A 14,017-nucleotide genomic window follows, 5' to 3' on the forward strand; every position below is an offset into this window, starting at 1 on the left:
CAAAGTGCAGGACCAGCACTTGGCCTAAGTGGCACAAAGACAGAACAAAGAATGAACATTTCTCACCTGTGACTGGTCAGACTGCACTCTGAAACACTCTTCTAGTAGCAGAAACAGCAACTGCTTAAGCTGGCACTACTCTATAGGACACCAAACTGTCCCTGCAGTGAATGGCAAGGGTGCAGTTCTGTATGTCAAGAGGTGGTTTTCATTCTAACAGCACATCTTACCCATTGAGATTCGTTATCTGAGTTTTCCCTTTCCAAAGAAAGAGAAGGACATACACCAGACTGGATTGACACTGTAAAATACTTGTAACAGAAGCATTCAACTAAAAGAAGAAAAAGCTTTCTTTATGTGCCCAGTTTCCACACAGAACACTATTGGAATTCATTTCAGAAAGAAAATAGGTGGTATTTTTTTTAATCAAAGCTCATTGAATCCATTCTGCTGAATAACAAAGAAAACTTTTGTACTATGACAAGATAAACATCTCAGAAGAAAAATTACTTCAGAAAGACCAAGGATAAAAATACAGCCTTCTAAAAATAAGAAATAATGAAGTTTAATATTACATTGAAGTTGAAGCTCAGTTGAAAAGTTTGATCTTGCACAAACAATTCTGATTACCACTCAGAGTGGTAACCAGTCCTGCTCACCTTGGAGGTTACTGGAACTGCCTGTGAAGGTGGAAGTTATGCCATTGTTGATATAACTCCATGAGGAACTTTAGGCTGAATCATTGGGGAATAAATTAAGGGATGTGTGTTTTAAGCAAACCTGGAGAATTTTGCATGCACCTACACACAAACACTTCAAATAAAATAACTTACCCTGACATCATCATCCTCTGGAGTTCAGTGTGTCCAAAATCAAATGCATAGAGCAGCATATCAATATTCCTACATATTGCAAAATAATTATAACTATATTAAACCCCAAGAACTCCCCATTATAGATTACTCTTACATACTACTTCTCCTCTAACAAATGCAAGCAGCATTTGTGTTGGATGGGGTCATGATAAGCCTTGACAGGACAAAAGATGACAGTTCCTGATGGCAGGTGGAAAATAAAGCAAATCTCTTAAAGCCCACAAAGCCCATCTTCATTACCACAGCATCAGCTCTTCTGCCCACTGAGCACTGGGCCTGACACAGTCTGTTTAAAGGCACTTGTTTCTCAGGCAGGCAAGTTAAGCTGTTCAGAGCTCTAAGTTATTTGATGGTGTCAAAATGGAAAAATAACTAAGTTAGTGGAGATCAGAGCAAGGCTTGAAGATGATCCTCCCCAAAAGGTTTCCAAAAGCACAGCAGCATATTTTATACCAGACTGATTGACAGTGCTGCCAAAACACCTTTCTCAAAGCAAAGGCAGCCACTGGGAGCAGATACAGGGAAAAAACCCAAATACAAGCCAGACAGACACATTCTGTATAAGTAACAACTTTATTGTAACTTGATGTGCTGAAACGCAAAAATATTTTCAGCAACAAGGTACAAAAAGTATTTCACCATTAACATCAGCTGATAAAAAAAGGCTGGATGGTTTGATACAACTGTTTACATATCTGAATTCTCTTAATCATTTCCACCCCAAAACAGGTCTAAGTCATTTCACTGGTTTAATTTCTAAAATAGGACTCATTGATCTGAAGCCTTCAAAAACCAGGTTACAAATACAGTGAAGTTCCTTGCAAAACACTTGAAATAGTGAATTCCCTTTACAAACATAGTCCATTTACTGTAAGCAGAAGCCAAGTTATGAGACTAAGTGTCTTGCTAGCTGAGGAGCTAAGCTCTAAATATGCTATCAACACCAGACAGAGAGGACAGGTAACATTCCACTTGTCAATTACAGACGAATAAATCAATTAAGCTTCAGAATTGTAACCAACTGTAAAACTCAATGAAACTCAACAATATTTCAGGTAGCAATACCTCACATTTGCAATTCTTCTATGAAACACAGTTTCAAACACTGCACATAGTTTTATTCTCCCAAGGGAGAAACCTTCCCATGAGGATTTAAAAGGACCACAATCTCCATGTAGGTCTTCTACCGATCTTCTCCACAAAGGTGAATTCAATGCTAAATACTTAATGTTTAGAAAAACATCAGAACTAGAGTAGCTGGTAAAGCTAACTTTGTGTCCATGATTATCACGTTTTGACATACATTTATCTTGTAACAGCAAATATTATCACAATTTCACAAAAATATACCGTTACTCAACTTGGACCTGTAATACTTACTCCACTTGTTCGGGTAGTTTCTACCTCGGTGAGACTGAATTTAGGAAGCAAGAATCAACATGCAACAAGAGGTCAAATGGGTAACTTGTAACTTTTCCATCTCAGTTGTGTCCCAAATAGCATTCCCCTTCACCTTTAAAAATACCTTTTACAAAGACCTTGTATCCTGTTAAATCTTCCCTTCATTGCAACAGTTTCCTAAAAAGGCACAATGTGTTCATACTTCTGCATGCAGTAAATGGACTAGGAAATAAGGAGTATTTATTGAAGCAACTTCCACCCAAAGCATCTCCTTAGGAGAGGTTCAAATGGAAAAAAAATAAAATATATATAATACATAATAGCATTTTAACAGCAAATTGAGTCCTTATTTTTAGAAAGTCATTCTTGACAAAAAAACACCACAGTCATACACACACACGCACGCACACACAGGACACATGCAGGGTTCTCCCCAGAAAAGTGTGGAAGTGGTGGTTCACATCTATCTGAGAGAGTAGTGTTGGCAAGCCAAAACATGGCACCTTCATACGTCAGATTCATAATCTGTATAGAAAACTAAAAAAAAAACCCTAAGATTTCAGCCTGAAAAAAAACCTGTCCATTGATTTCGATAGTTTCCCATCTGCTGCACTTCGAACTGACAAGTGAGGTGTGGAAGGGCAAGTTCTTGAGATGTGGGGAATGAAACCAAGCTACTGAATCCAAAGGAGAGGTCGGAGCTGTCCTGTTCCAGTGAGAACACTGCATGTAGGTCGTTAAAGAGGTGAATAATTAGTGCACTCACTTAAGAATACAGCAACTGTTCTACCCTTTGCTTAAGAGCTGACAAAACTTGAAAACATACATAATAAATAAAGTGAAATCTAAACAGATCAATTATCATGGGGGATTTTCCTGTTAGTGTGATGTATGGTTCACACTGCCTGACTGGAGAAGTGAACGCTCAACGATGTAGATGATGTAACAGCACAGTGTCTGACATTTTTTGGTACAAAGTGTGCTCTTAAGCTTCTAAAACAACCCAAAATAAACTCATAGAAGTCCTTAAGCTTTCCATCTGATTACTGTATGTTGTTACTTTAGAGCAGGCTGACCTGGGCAATCATTACAGCATTAAATATTCAAGTCACTTTGCACGTGAGAGCTGCAAGTTTTACAGTGATGAGTATGAGGATCTGTAGTCCCAATGTGTTACACAGTGCAGCAAAGACATCATGATTTTGGAATAATTACCTTTATCCCTTACTGTGGAGAATGCTCATGAGATCTTAGTTTAGATAAATATTTTTAAATTGATAAAAGGATAAATCTCTGTAAATATATCATTTGATGCCTTAGGTACTATTAAAGTTTCTGATTTTATACTTTATCCACCAATAAAGATTTAGTTAGAAGGTAAGAAGAAAATGCATGTTTAGAGGTTTTAGTCTTCAAAATTGGACTGGGTATTTTTTTCCAATTTACCTTTGCTAGTGGTTTACTAGATGCCAAAGTATAAAACTATATATTCTTTCCTCTAAAAATTGTGTTCAGAGCAATTCAGATAAATCTCAATGAAATGAGGATGGAGATAAGACTTTAAGATAGTAAACAATCCAAAATTCTTCCTCTCTCCTCCCTGCATAATTTTTTTTAATAGGCAAACTCAAACCCTTATGCAAATCTGTTCATCAGTTAGGTGAGATCTCCTCCCATTCCCCACAGCTAAACCCAAGTCTTCCCCAAAAAAAGAAACATAGCATATTATCACTATTACAGTAAACTCAATGCAGTAACTCAGGGAACATTTAGAGTGTGCACTACTGCAGACTTTTCCTCCCAATTGTAAACAAAGCTATCAAACACTGAGGATGTTGATATTAAAGCTAAGGTTCATATAATAAAGAACTGGCCCGTGACAAGCAGTTTACAAATGTTTCATCCTTTTCACATTATGCAGAATTTCAATACCATCCACAATGCTAGTACAATAACTGAAATGCAAGACTGAGCAAGTCTCTGCTTGCAAATACCATCTGACATTTCAGGGAAATACTCCTCGATGCATACACAGCCTCCTTAGGTGTCAGTGGAAGCTGTGCACAGACGTCAAGATGGGAAAAAAATCCCTTCAAAGTTTTTACCATTCACATGCCTTTTTCAAATAAGCGAAAATATTCTGTTACTTAAATATGAAAGCTTGCAATAGCCACCTTCAATTGAGTCTTAAAAAGACATGCCTCTCTTTGCTAACAAAACTAAATCCCATGTGGCTGTGGGCATCTTAAAATGTATCTAAAAAGTTAAGCCACAATTACCTGTACCTCATTAATTCATCAAAAGCAAAATATATATGTACCACACAACATACAAAAGTTACACATTAAAAGTGCATATTCAGAATCCATTTGGCCCATTTCCTCAATTTACATTTGGTCATTCTATGCATCCTTTGCTTTCCTATGTAACCATACACGTGGGATATATTTTTTTTCCATATACAATACTATTCCTTTTTCACACTGAACTCTTCACCTCTCGTTCAGTTCTGCATTAAATGTAAACTAATGATGGACCGTAAAGAAACACGAGCAAGAGGTTTATTCTGTGTTTCTTTTCACCGCTTGGACAGCTTTGACACACACACAATAAGCATTACAAACTGTAATGAAAATACATTTTTGGGCCAAACCATTGCATATTTGCCCCCACAATGAAAAATAAATTATGTTCAAAGCAGTATATTGCCATAAATAGCCTGTAGGCGTTCGCTGAAGGTAAACAGGCTCTCCCTATATTTAGCACTTGTCTAGGGTACATGATGTGCCTCTGGTTCAAGCACTTTTAATGAGAGGCCAGTTAAAACCTTCCAGTTAGCACAGGACCAAACTATAATCTTTTTCTTTTTTTTTTTCTTCTGAAAATAATGGAAGATCCCTTTCAAAAATTAATCTTCAGTTATCAACTTTACTGCATTATGGAGCTAGTGCAATCCTGCAGAGCCTAGTCAAAAAGACAAGGCACATTAAAAAATAATAATAAAAAAATCAAGATACATTAGACTATATGGACTAGAGAGTCATTGAAGATAATTTAAGGCCTTTCAGTGAATTAGAGTAATCAGTCTAATTTAAAGCTGAGGATTAAACCATAAATTATCCATCTGAAAAGCAAACAATAGGCTTTTTCAGCTTCTGTTCTGTGGACAAGGATAACAAAAACTCTTGTTATGGTTTGTGAAAACACCTCTGGACATGGAGGAGTAGAGTCAATCCAATTTCTCTAAAGTTCATGGAAGATTTCAGGACTGTTTTAGCCGTTTGCGTGGAATGCCAAACTGTGGACACTGTGCAGACGCTAGTGCGCGAAAGGCCTCGGCTACTAAGTGAGGGTGGGAGTGGATCATGGACTTCCAGCCTGCTGTTTCCATTATGTCTGTTGCTTGGCTGAAAACAGAAGCATTAACAACAGTCACACCATTTTACAAACCAAGTGCACAGCGGAGAAGAGCAGGCAAAGCAGAACTGCTGCAGAAGAGCAGTTAAACATTGTAAACCCACAGAGGATGAATGCCAGTTAGGATCCCATTGGAAAGCAGCAGCAAATTGCAATTTGGGAATATTAGTATCATCATATGGAGGATACAGGGAACTTATTCTGCTCTGTTGAGTACCAGCAACACCTCAGCTAGAGAACTGCATCCAACACTGGGCACTGTGTTAGGATAATTGCCTTGAAATTACACAGGAAAAACAATAAAACAAAGAGGAAAACTAGAATAAAATGAGGTCTAGTACAGAGACAAAAAGCAAGGGGAGACATGATAATCTCATTACATAAAAGGGCATGCTCAATTTGGGCAGAGAGGAGGATGACAAGATGAATCAGCTGAAACTGCAGCAAAAATGATGTAGTTCATCTGCTAGAAAGAGCCATGAAGTCAGATTAGCTGGCTGGCTACAGAGCTCTTCCCTGGGAGCCTGCAGCCTCAGTACCAGTGGAGCATACTTGAGCATATTCACTCTTTTTTCAGCACAGGATGATGGACTACATTCAAAATGGCTTTCAATGGCCACTGTCGATTTTTAACTAACACAGAACCAACAACAGATTTTGGCAAATATCATGTTGACATCCAGGAGATTAAAAACTATGTATTTACTCTATGTATGTATTTACTTTCTGGTGAAATAATATGGAAGTAAAAAATTCCCTCTGCACACTAGGAATATTACACTGGTTGGGGGACATGACACATGGACACAGGATAAATCTGTAATTTGGAACCAACAGTTTATGCATCAATCCCAAGTTTTCACTGCTCTGCATTTTCAAAAGCCTTTGATGAGTACCCTCACACTGCTTCAGAAACACTGTCAAGCATAAAGTTGACCTCTACACAATATGATCTCTAAAACACCTTTGGCAGATTTCTAATGCAAGCCTTTAATCTTCTGCTGCAAGTCAGTAAGGTAAGTGCCTTGAGAAACAATACCAAAGTTCAGACTCCCTGGGGCCCAGAGTCAGTAAATTAAGCCAGGCCCTCTCACATTATTTCCCTGATTTACTGTAGAAGCTTTAGCTGAAGCAGAGTCTGCCAGCATGTTAACTAGCAATTACCCAAGACAGAAGTCAGCTCAAGAACTTTCAAATCACTTGAGAAGGAATACATGAATTAGTTTACACAGTTATGACTCTGACTTCTCTTTATTACTGGTATTTTACTATTTACCTTCTACTACCCCCTTTCTCTTCCACATCATGCTCAATGATCAGGCCTGGGAAGTCTTTTTTGTTTAAAGGAGAGACACTCTAATTTAAACTAACTGGCACAACACAGCCTTTAACTTCTCTGCAGATTCTGACAGTAAGAAAGAAGTTCTCTACTGCCCTTTTACTGTTTGAGCTTACCACTGGCTGTTTTGAAGCTGTCTTTCTACCCTATGAATCACTGGAGCTCTTGCTGCAATCAGTCCTACAGTCTAAGCCACAGTTTCAACCTGTTTCCATGTGTAGGCATGAGCACTTACAACTCAGCCAGATTTGAGGGACTTGACTGACTAGTTGTGTGGACTCCAGAGTACTAGTACTGGCATGTGGGAAGATGCACAAACATGTCCCTGAAGGCAGAAAGAACAACTGCCCTTCTTCTTTTGGTAATACTGCAGGCTCAGACTGACCTAAGCAACTCTTGAAACCACACTGGGGTTATCACTCCTCCAGGCACAAACCTGGTTAGTCAAGAGAATAGTTTCCTTTATAAAGGCTGTTGCCACCATCTCACAGCACTGATATATCCCCAGGAGAGGGAATAAAACCCAACTATTGTTAGGACCTCACACTGGAGGGCAGTTAACACTCCCTGTCATTTAAAAGGGAAGTCACAATCATAACTGGGGTAGCATCTGCTGAATCCTACTTTACTTACAGTCAGTGACAGGCCTCAGTAGTGTGGAAATGAAGCAACAGTTCTTAAGATCTGCAGTCTATTTAGCAGTGTTTGTACAGAACATCGTGGGGCAGGGAAACTTACTTGCTATTCCAGTTTTTCCCATCTTTACACCCAAGTTGTCTAAGAACACTGCACCTGCAAGAGAGAATTGTGCTGATATTGAATAGGTAGGTCCACAAAGCATGAACACAAAGATATTTAGAGTCTCATAAACATGACTTGCCTGTTAATAAAGTCTATTGCTTGTGCTTTTAACTGTTCAGCGCTGTGCAAATCTGCGAGGATAAGAATGTCAGCAACATTTTCCACCGAGAGGTTACTACAGAGTGCTTCCTCACACATCACCTTCAGCCGTTCCAGTGCATACTGGGAAAAGAGAAAAACTACACTAATCATTCTTCAAACTCATTCTTTCCACCCTTATCTCTACAGTTAAGTCGCTTTCTGTCATGAAAACGTTTGGTGCCTCCCAAGCTTAACATCAAACTGCTTCCAAAGATGTAATTCAAATTTGCACATTAGGCTTGACACAAACTGATCAAAGACTTTACTGACAGAACAACAAAAAAAAAACCTCATTGAGAAACTTTTGTTTCCCTTCAGTTTGTACGGGAGGGAGAGCAAGAACAGTCATGGGCTCTTTATCAAAATCATCATTACATACATTTATACCTCAAAGTGGGGGCAAGAAATTATACAATGGAGAGTTTAATCAAAGTGTCCAAGGGAAAATACATTAGCCTGTTTGAAAGCACGTTAAGGGGTTGAAATGGACCTTGGAGATCATCTAGTCCCAACACCCTCTGCCATAGGCAGGGACTCCTCCCACTAGACCAGGTTGCTCAAGGCTTTATCCAAACTGGCTTTGACCATTGACAGGGTTGGGGCATCCACAACCTCTAGAAATTATTTAAATTGATTTGGAAATTAAGAAATTTGATGTAAAATAACTGCATTCCCCTATTATACTTTGCATGAATAAACTGTGCTTCTTTTTTGAAGGATGTCACAGTCTGAACAGGTTTGTGCTTTTATCTTCTGGTATTTCAGACAAGCATATAACTATACCTTATAATATTCTCTATATTTATCAATTATGCCCTTAAAAAAGGCCAGCATTGATAAAATAACCTTAATTGCTGAGCTGCTATTGGCCCTTCATTTCAAAAATCATAGCAGAAAAAGTACTTCACAGAGCAACAATTTAAAGAGTGGACAAGATCCCAACACAGAAGAGATGAAAGATTAGGACTATTATATTTGTAGGCAAGACAAAAAGATGATATTTGTTTCTCATACTTAGGAAACCAAATATCAATCTGAAAAAAAGGATTTATTTTTTGAATAGGAGCATTCCACAGTCAAACATGAGGTCTGAGAACTTCAGAGTCAATTTACTTACTTTGTCTGCAGCTGCCAACAAATTGTCAGCCATTTTTTCAAGGTTTGGAGCTTTTCCTGTATAAATGAATCTCATCATTTCTTTAAAAACTTCAGGGTCTACATCATTTATTTCTACTCGATTCTGGTAAAGAAGAAGAATCAACAAAAGTCTTTGGAACTTAACTACAAATTCGAAGTGAGTATCAAACATCATCTGCATGCACACTACAAGTTTTCATTTGCCATCCATCACACAAAATCCTTACAAATTTAAGTTAACATTCAACAATGTTAAGCAGAAAGCAATCAGAAAAGCTCTTAAAAGTCAGGTAGAAATCAGCTGGAAAAGCTTTAGCAATAAAAAGTAATCACAACTTTTCTCCTAGAAATGTGTAACTCTGGAATCTATTGCAACAGGCTGCACATAAAAGTCAAGACAGTTTCAGCAATGTTTCAAAAGGCTTCTGAGTTTCCAACCCAACAACAATGTGCTTGGAATATCAGAAGGCAGAGCAGCAGACAGAACAAAGTGAGCCAAAGTGCCTGGACTCAAACTGAGACAACACAGCCTACATTTTGCTCTCAGAATCCCAAGAGCAAACAAAACAGCACATCTAACTGACATCACATCGCTGAAGACAGTCCCAACACAACAGTGGCACTGCATGCCTGACCCATCCTGTAATAATATTCCCTATAAGAAACTAATGAAGTAGGAAATTGTGTCAAAGATGTAAAAGCAAGCACCAGACTTTTGAATGGAGTACAAAAATCACAGGCTATTGGCACATGGAATGTAAGTGTTCTGGTTTCCTATCCACTGAACCACATACAGTTATTAGTAGTAGGGATGAGGATTTAAGGCCAACATGAAGGTGAAGGCCTGGCATGGCACATTACAGAAGCTGTGACATATCTGGTCTTCTTTCAGAACAGAAATATCAATAAAATGTTCTCAATATTCCAATTCTAGAAAGTTTCCAGACTGGAGAAGCGTAGGGAAGAAAAATGCCATGTTTGTGAAACTAAATTGTGCTACACCATATTCATCTGATGGATTTCCTCACACAGTGGCATCTTGCAACCTCCAAGTGATGATCATCTATTACAATCCTTTAGTAAACTGATCAGTTCCTTGCTTTTTCATGGATTCTGCCTATAACCAACCCATTTTTGATATTTTTCTTCATGAAAGACACAAACAACTCCTCACTGCAGGAGTTATCAAAGGGCATAAAAGCAGAAGCAGCTCTCTGTGCTGATTAAGTCACTATCCATCCACAACACTCACACAGGTCAAGCGCCTGCAGCAGCTGTGAATGAAAAGCAGTGTTTCACAGCCTCAAGGCTTAATTTGAGTCATAATTCACCTCTTGTTTCTCAGTCACCATAAAAAAAAAATTGCTTTAATACACTAGAGCAAAACCTCAGTCAAGTCAATCAGCTTATGTGAAGATATAAACTAAAGCAAAAAGGGACAGAGATTATCAGGTCAATTACATCAGTAGCTAATGTTTAGAAAAAATTACCTAGGGCAGACACAAGTACCTGCAAAATCAAATCCTCCAGCACCTCTTCTCTCTTTCTAGGCAAAGAAATTCCCTCAGAACTCACCAGAACATTCAGGATTAGTCCTTCCTCCCCTCATGCACCATTACCAGTACTCATCTTCCCCACACTGCAATACCTCAAGTCTTCTGCCACTTTTCCCTTTTTTCACAAGGTACAAATATTTACACATAACACTTTCAGTAAGACTTACCTTTTTGCTTTCCTCCATTTCATGTTCAAACATTGCATTAAAAACTGGAGAGCGTGCTGTATCGAGGAAAAGCAAATATTAAATATAATCAAATTTTAAACGTTTAGCAATTTAAATGCCAAAATAATAGCAATACAAAAGTAGAAAGTACCTGCAAGGACAGATTTATGAGCTTTGAATTCTTGTCCTCCTACATAAAAACTGCAATCTGTAAATCTTGTTGTTTCCCAGAGATTCCCTAAATCTTCTGCTAGTCGACATTCAGGTACCTTCAAAGTGTTTGTATTAGACTGTCCTGATATATTTACTGAGTCTTGGACCACGCTTACCTAACAGAAAATCACAGCAAGACAACTCCTTCATAACTGAATGCCAATAATAATTAAATTACAGTACCTACTGCTAGAATTTCAGCAATTCCAAAGCAAAGCAACAAACAGGGATATTTCTGGCATTAGGCTGGAACCACAAACCAATGCTTTACAGTTTACTTTAAAGTAATATAAAACAAATAGAGCTTTACTTAGACACTCTAATATTGGGTATTTATCCAACCAAAACAAAAACAAAAGAGCACAATTCCACACACCACCTGACAGAAAAGCCAAAGTAAAGGAGTCAAGGACAGATATGGTTCCTGGGATCAAAAACAGTTAACACTATTTCAGAGTTAAATTAACATATATATATACACAATAAATATAAAATCCTATACAGGTCATCAGCACTAACAGGTCACAGCAAAGTTTCATACAAATAACACATAGAAATTGTTACTAATATAAGATATACCTTAATTAATGACAGTAAGTTCATACTTAACCTGCAATGTGATAATACAAACTAAGTGCAATTAACACAGCTCCTTCATTATTTCATTTCACTGTGTGCAGCTGAGGCAGGAATCACAAGTGATGGTTTTCCAAACAGGATCAAAAGCCATTCTTTGCAGGATACAAGATGTATTAGGTAACTTGAATAATGAAATGCTCACAGGATCCAATTTCTGTACAGAACTAATTAAGAAAACTGCAGAATATGTGCACTTGAAGTGAATATATTGCCATTATTCCCCATGTTTAAGTCTTTCATACAAGAAGTAAACAGGACTGCAGCACTCCTAGCTGCTTTTTTCACATACTGAGTCCTTTTAATCAGTATGTTGAGAAACCAGGAGAGCTCAGTATGTTTTGCTTCTCTTGTCTGAGAGCACACACCTGAGAATAAAACCTTCCCAAAGAAAAGCCATAATACAAAATCTTGATCACTGCATCACCCAAATACAGAAAATTAGGATTATACATGAAGAGAAAATGCTGATACTGTTAAGATCAGTGCTTTGTTTGATTTCCAGAGGCACATCATCTGGAATAAATCTGGCATAAAGCAAAACCAGCACAGCTAAGCTTCACAGAAAGTTGGAGCACTGCAAACCAAACTCCAGACCAGAAAAGGAGAAGGATGATCCAATTATGACAGCAGCTTGGGAATTTGAATCATTGCCTAGTTCCCTGTTCCATCCCATTCCCCTTTGTGATTATAAGAAAATCCTTATATTCTTCCACCTTTTAAAAGAAAAAAAAAACAAAACCAAAGCACTGCAAAGTTTCCCTTTCAAAGCCAGACTGTACATTTGTAACACTGAAAATATCTAAAGTGTGTGCCTATTTTGTGTTCTGTTTCACAGTTTTCGTGCACACAGTGATTTCAGGAGATATACATACACACAAAGGAAGTTTTAGCTTAGCAAAGCTCATCTGCTGCTGCCAAAGGAGAGTTCTGCTCCTCAAAAGCTTGACTCAAAGTTCGTGATCCCAGTTGTCCACACAGCATCCTCCTGTTTGGTACAGACAGTGCCTGGGAAGGTTATCTACACACTCTTTATGTGTACTTAAAGTCATCTCTGATGTTCCAAGCTTCTATTTTAGAATGGTTTCTAATATATATTGATAGGTGTCAACACAACAATTTGCTATGGGTCATCCTTTTAAGAGAAAACCCAAGCAAAATATTAATTCAAGTCTGCTCCATGAGTGGCCTGGGATGTATTGTCTATAAATAGCAACAACTTTTGAACGTTCTAAATACAAAGGCTTATATGGGTCTGATATTCCATATCTCTCTTGTCCAGATGGCATGCTTAAAATCAAATGCATTCTCTTTTTTTTAATGATTTATTTAAATCAAGCTGAAATCCAATCAAGTTAATCCCATATCGCTGTTGAAAACTCATCGACTTGAACAAGTTCTCTGTGTGAGACATAAATGTGTCAACTGCCATATCATTTTCTTTATTTGCAATCTGTGGTGATCTAATAGGGAGGATGATGTAAGTGATTCCCTAGACTACTCTCAGCCCAAGCTAGGTAAGAGGTCTGTGAAAGCATTCATGAGGACAAACAGAGAATTGACTATTCTATTAGCAAATGAAAATACTTGCAAGGCTTCATTACTTTCAGATTATAAGGAAAGGGACAACAGAATTAAACAGATGAATTTGCTTAAATGAAACAGAGATGAGTTTGCTTAAAAAAAAAACCCCAAAATTATGAAGTTGCATTTAATCACTAGGTCACTTGTCAGTGGCAGCACCAGACATTGCAAAGTATTTAACTCAACAACCCTTCAGGTTCCAATCCAAGGGCACATCCAGCTGATCTTAAGGACCTTTGGCAACACAGAATGAAGAACTTTGTTGTCAAAGACCACCAAATACTCTTCCTCCAACAGGAAGAAAAGAAGAGCCAAGCAGCACAATTGGTAACCAGTGACCTTTCACTAAACACCTGCTATGGCTGACAAGTTTTATCAAGCCAAGTCCAATATAGTTCTCAGAAGTGGTAAGTCAGTCTTCCAACCAGGATACAAGTAGGAAGGCAAATATAGAAATTAGAGCTTGCAATTAAGTTTTAAAAGGACAAAATCTTCACATTTGTCTATAGAAACAGGTCCTTCAAACACCACCTGTTATTCCTTAAGACAACTGAAGAGCTAGAATCACACCTCCAAATAAACAAATTCAAAGTATTTGGACTGCCACTTTTTCCCTTCACCCTGAAACAAGCCAAAAGTTATTTTAACGTGCTCACTGTGCACAACTAAATGTTTTACTTCTTTCAGCATTCATAATCAGGATGGGTCAAGCACTTCACAAAAGCCACTCACATTAAAATGTAGAGAAGC

The 14,017-nt window shown here is 37.9% G+C and overlaps 1 protein-coding gene across 2 annotated transcripts in view; it reads right to left on the reverse strand.

Moving 5' to 3' along the window:
- Positions 1-4,528: 4,528 nt before the first annotated feature.
- SPOPL (speckle-type POZ protein-like) overlaps positions 4,529-14,017 on the reverse strand; it is a 32,376-nt gene continuing 22,887 nt past the window's right edge. Inside the window, exons 6-11 of one of the 2 annotated variants that reach the window (XM_009081616.1) lie at positions 10,986-11,163; positions 10,835-10,890; positions 9,092-9,214; positions 7,913-8,055; positions 7,771-7,824; positions 4,529-5,683 (exon numbers count right to left, since the gene is read on the reverse strand). In XM_009081616.1, the coding sequence (XP_009079864.1) occupies positions 5,539-5,683; positions 7,771-7,824; positions 7,913-8,055; positions 9,092-9,214; positions 10,835-10,890; positions 10,986-11,163 (699 nt within the window). In that variant the 3' untranslated portion in view covers positions 4,529-5,538. The remainder of the gene's footprint in view (positions 5,684-7,770; positions 7,825-7,912; positions 8,056-9,091; positions 9,215-10,834; positions 10,891-10,985; positions 11,164-14,017) is intronic. The other variant, XM_009081618.1, reaches the window with a different exon arrangement.

The sequence above is a fragment of the Acanthisitta chloris genome, unplaced genomic scaffold (assembly GCF_000695815.1).
Source record: "Acanthisitta chloris isolate BGI_N310 unplaced genomic scaffold, ASM69581v1 scaffold15579, whole genome shotgun sequence".
NCBI classification, from domain to species: domain Eukaryota; kingdom Metazoa; phylum Chordata; class Aves; order Passeriformes; family Acanthisittidae; genus Acanthisitta; species Acanthisitta chloris.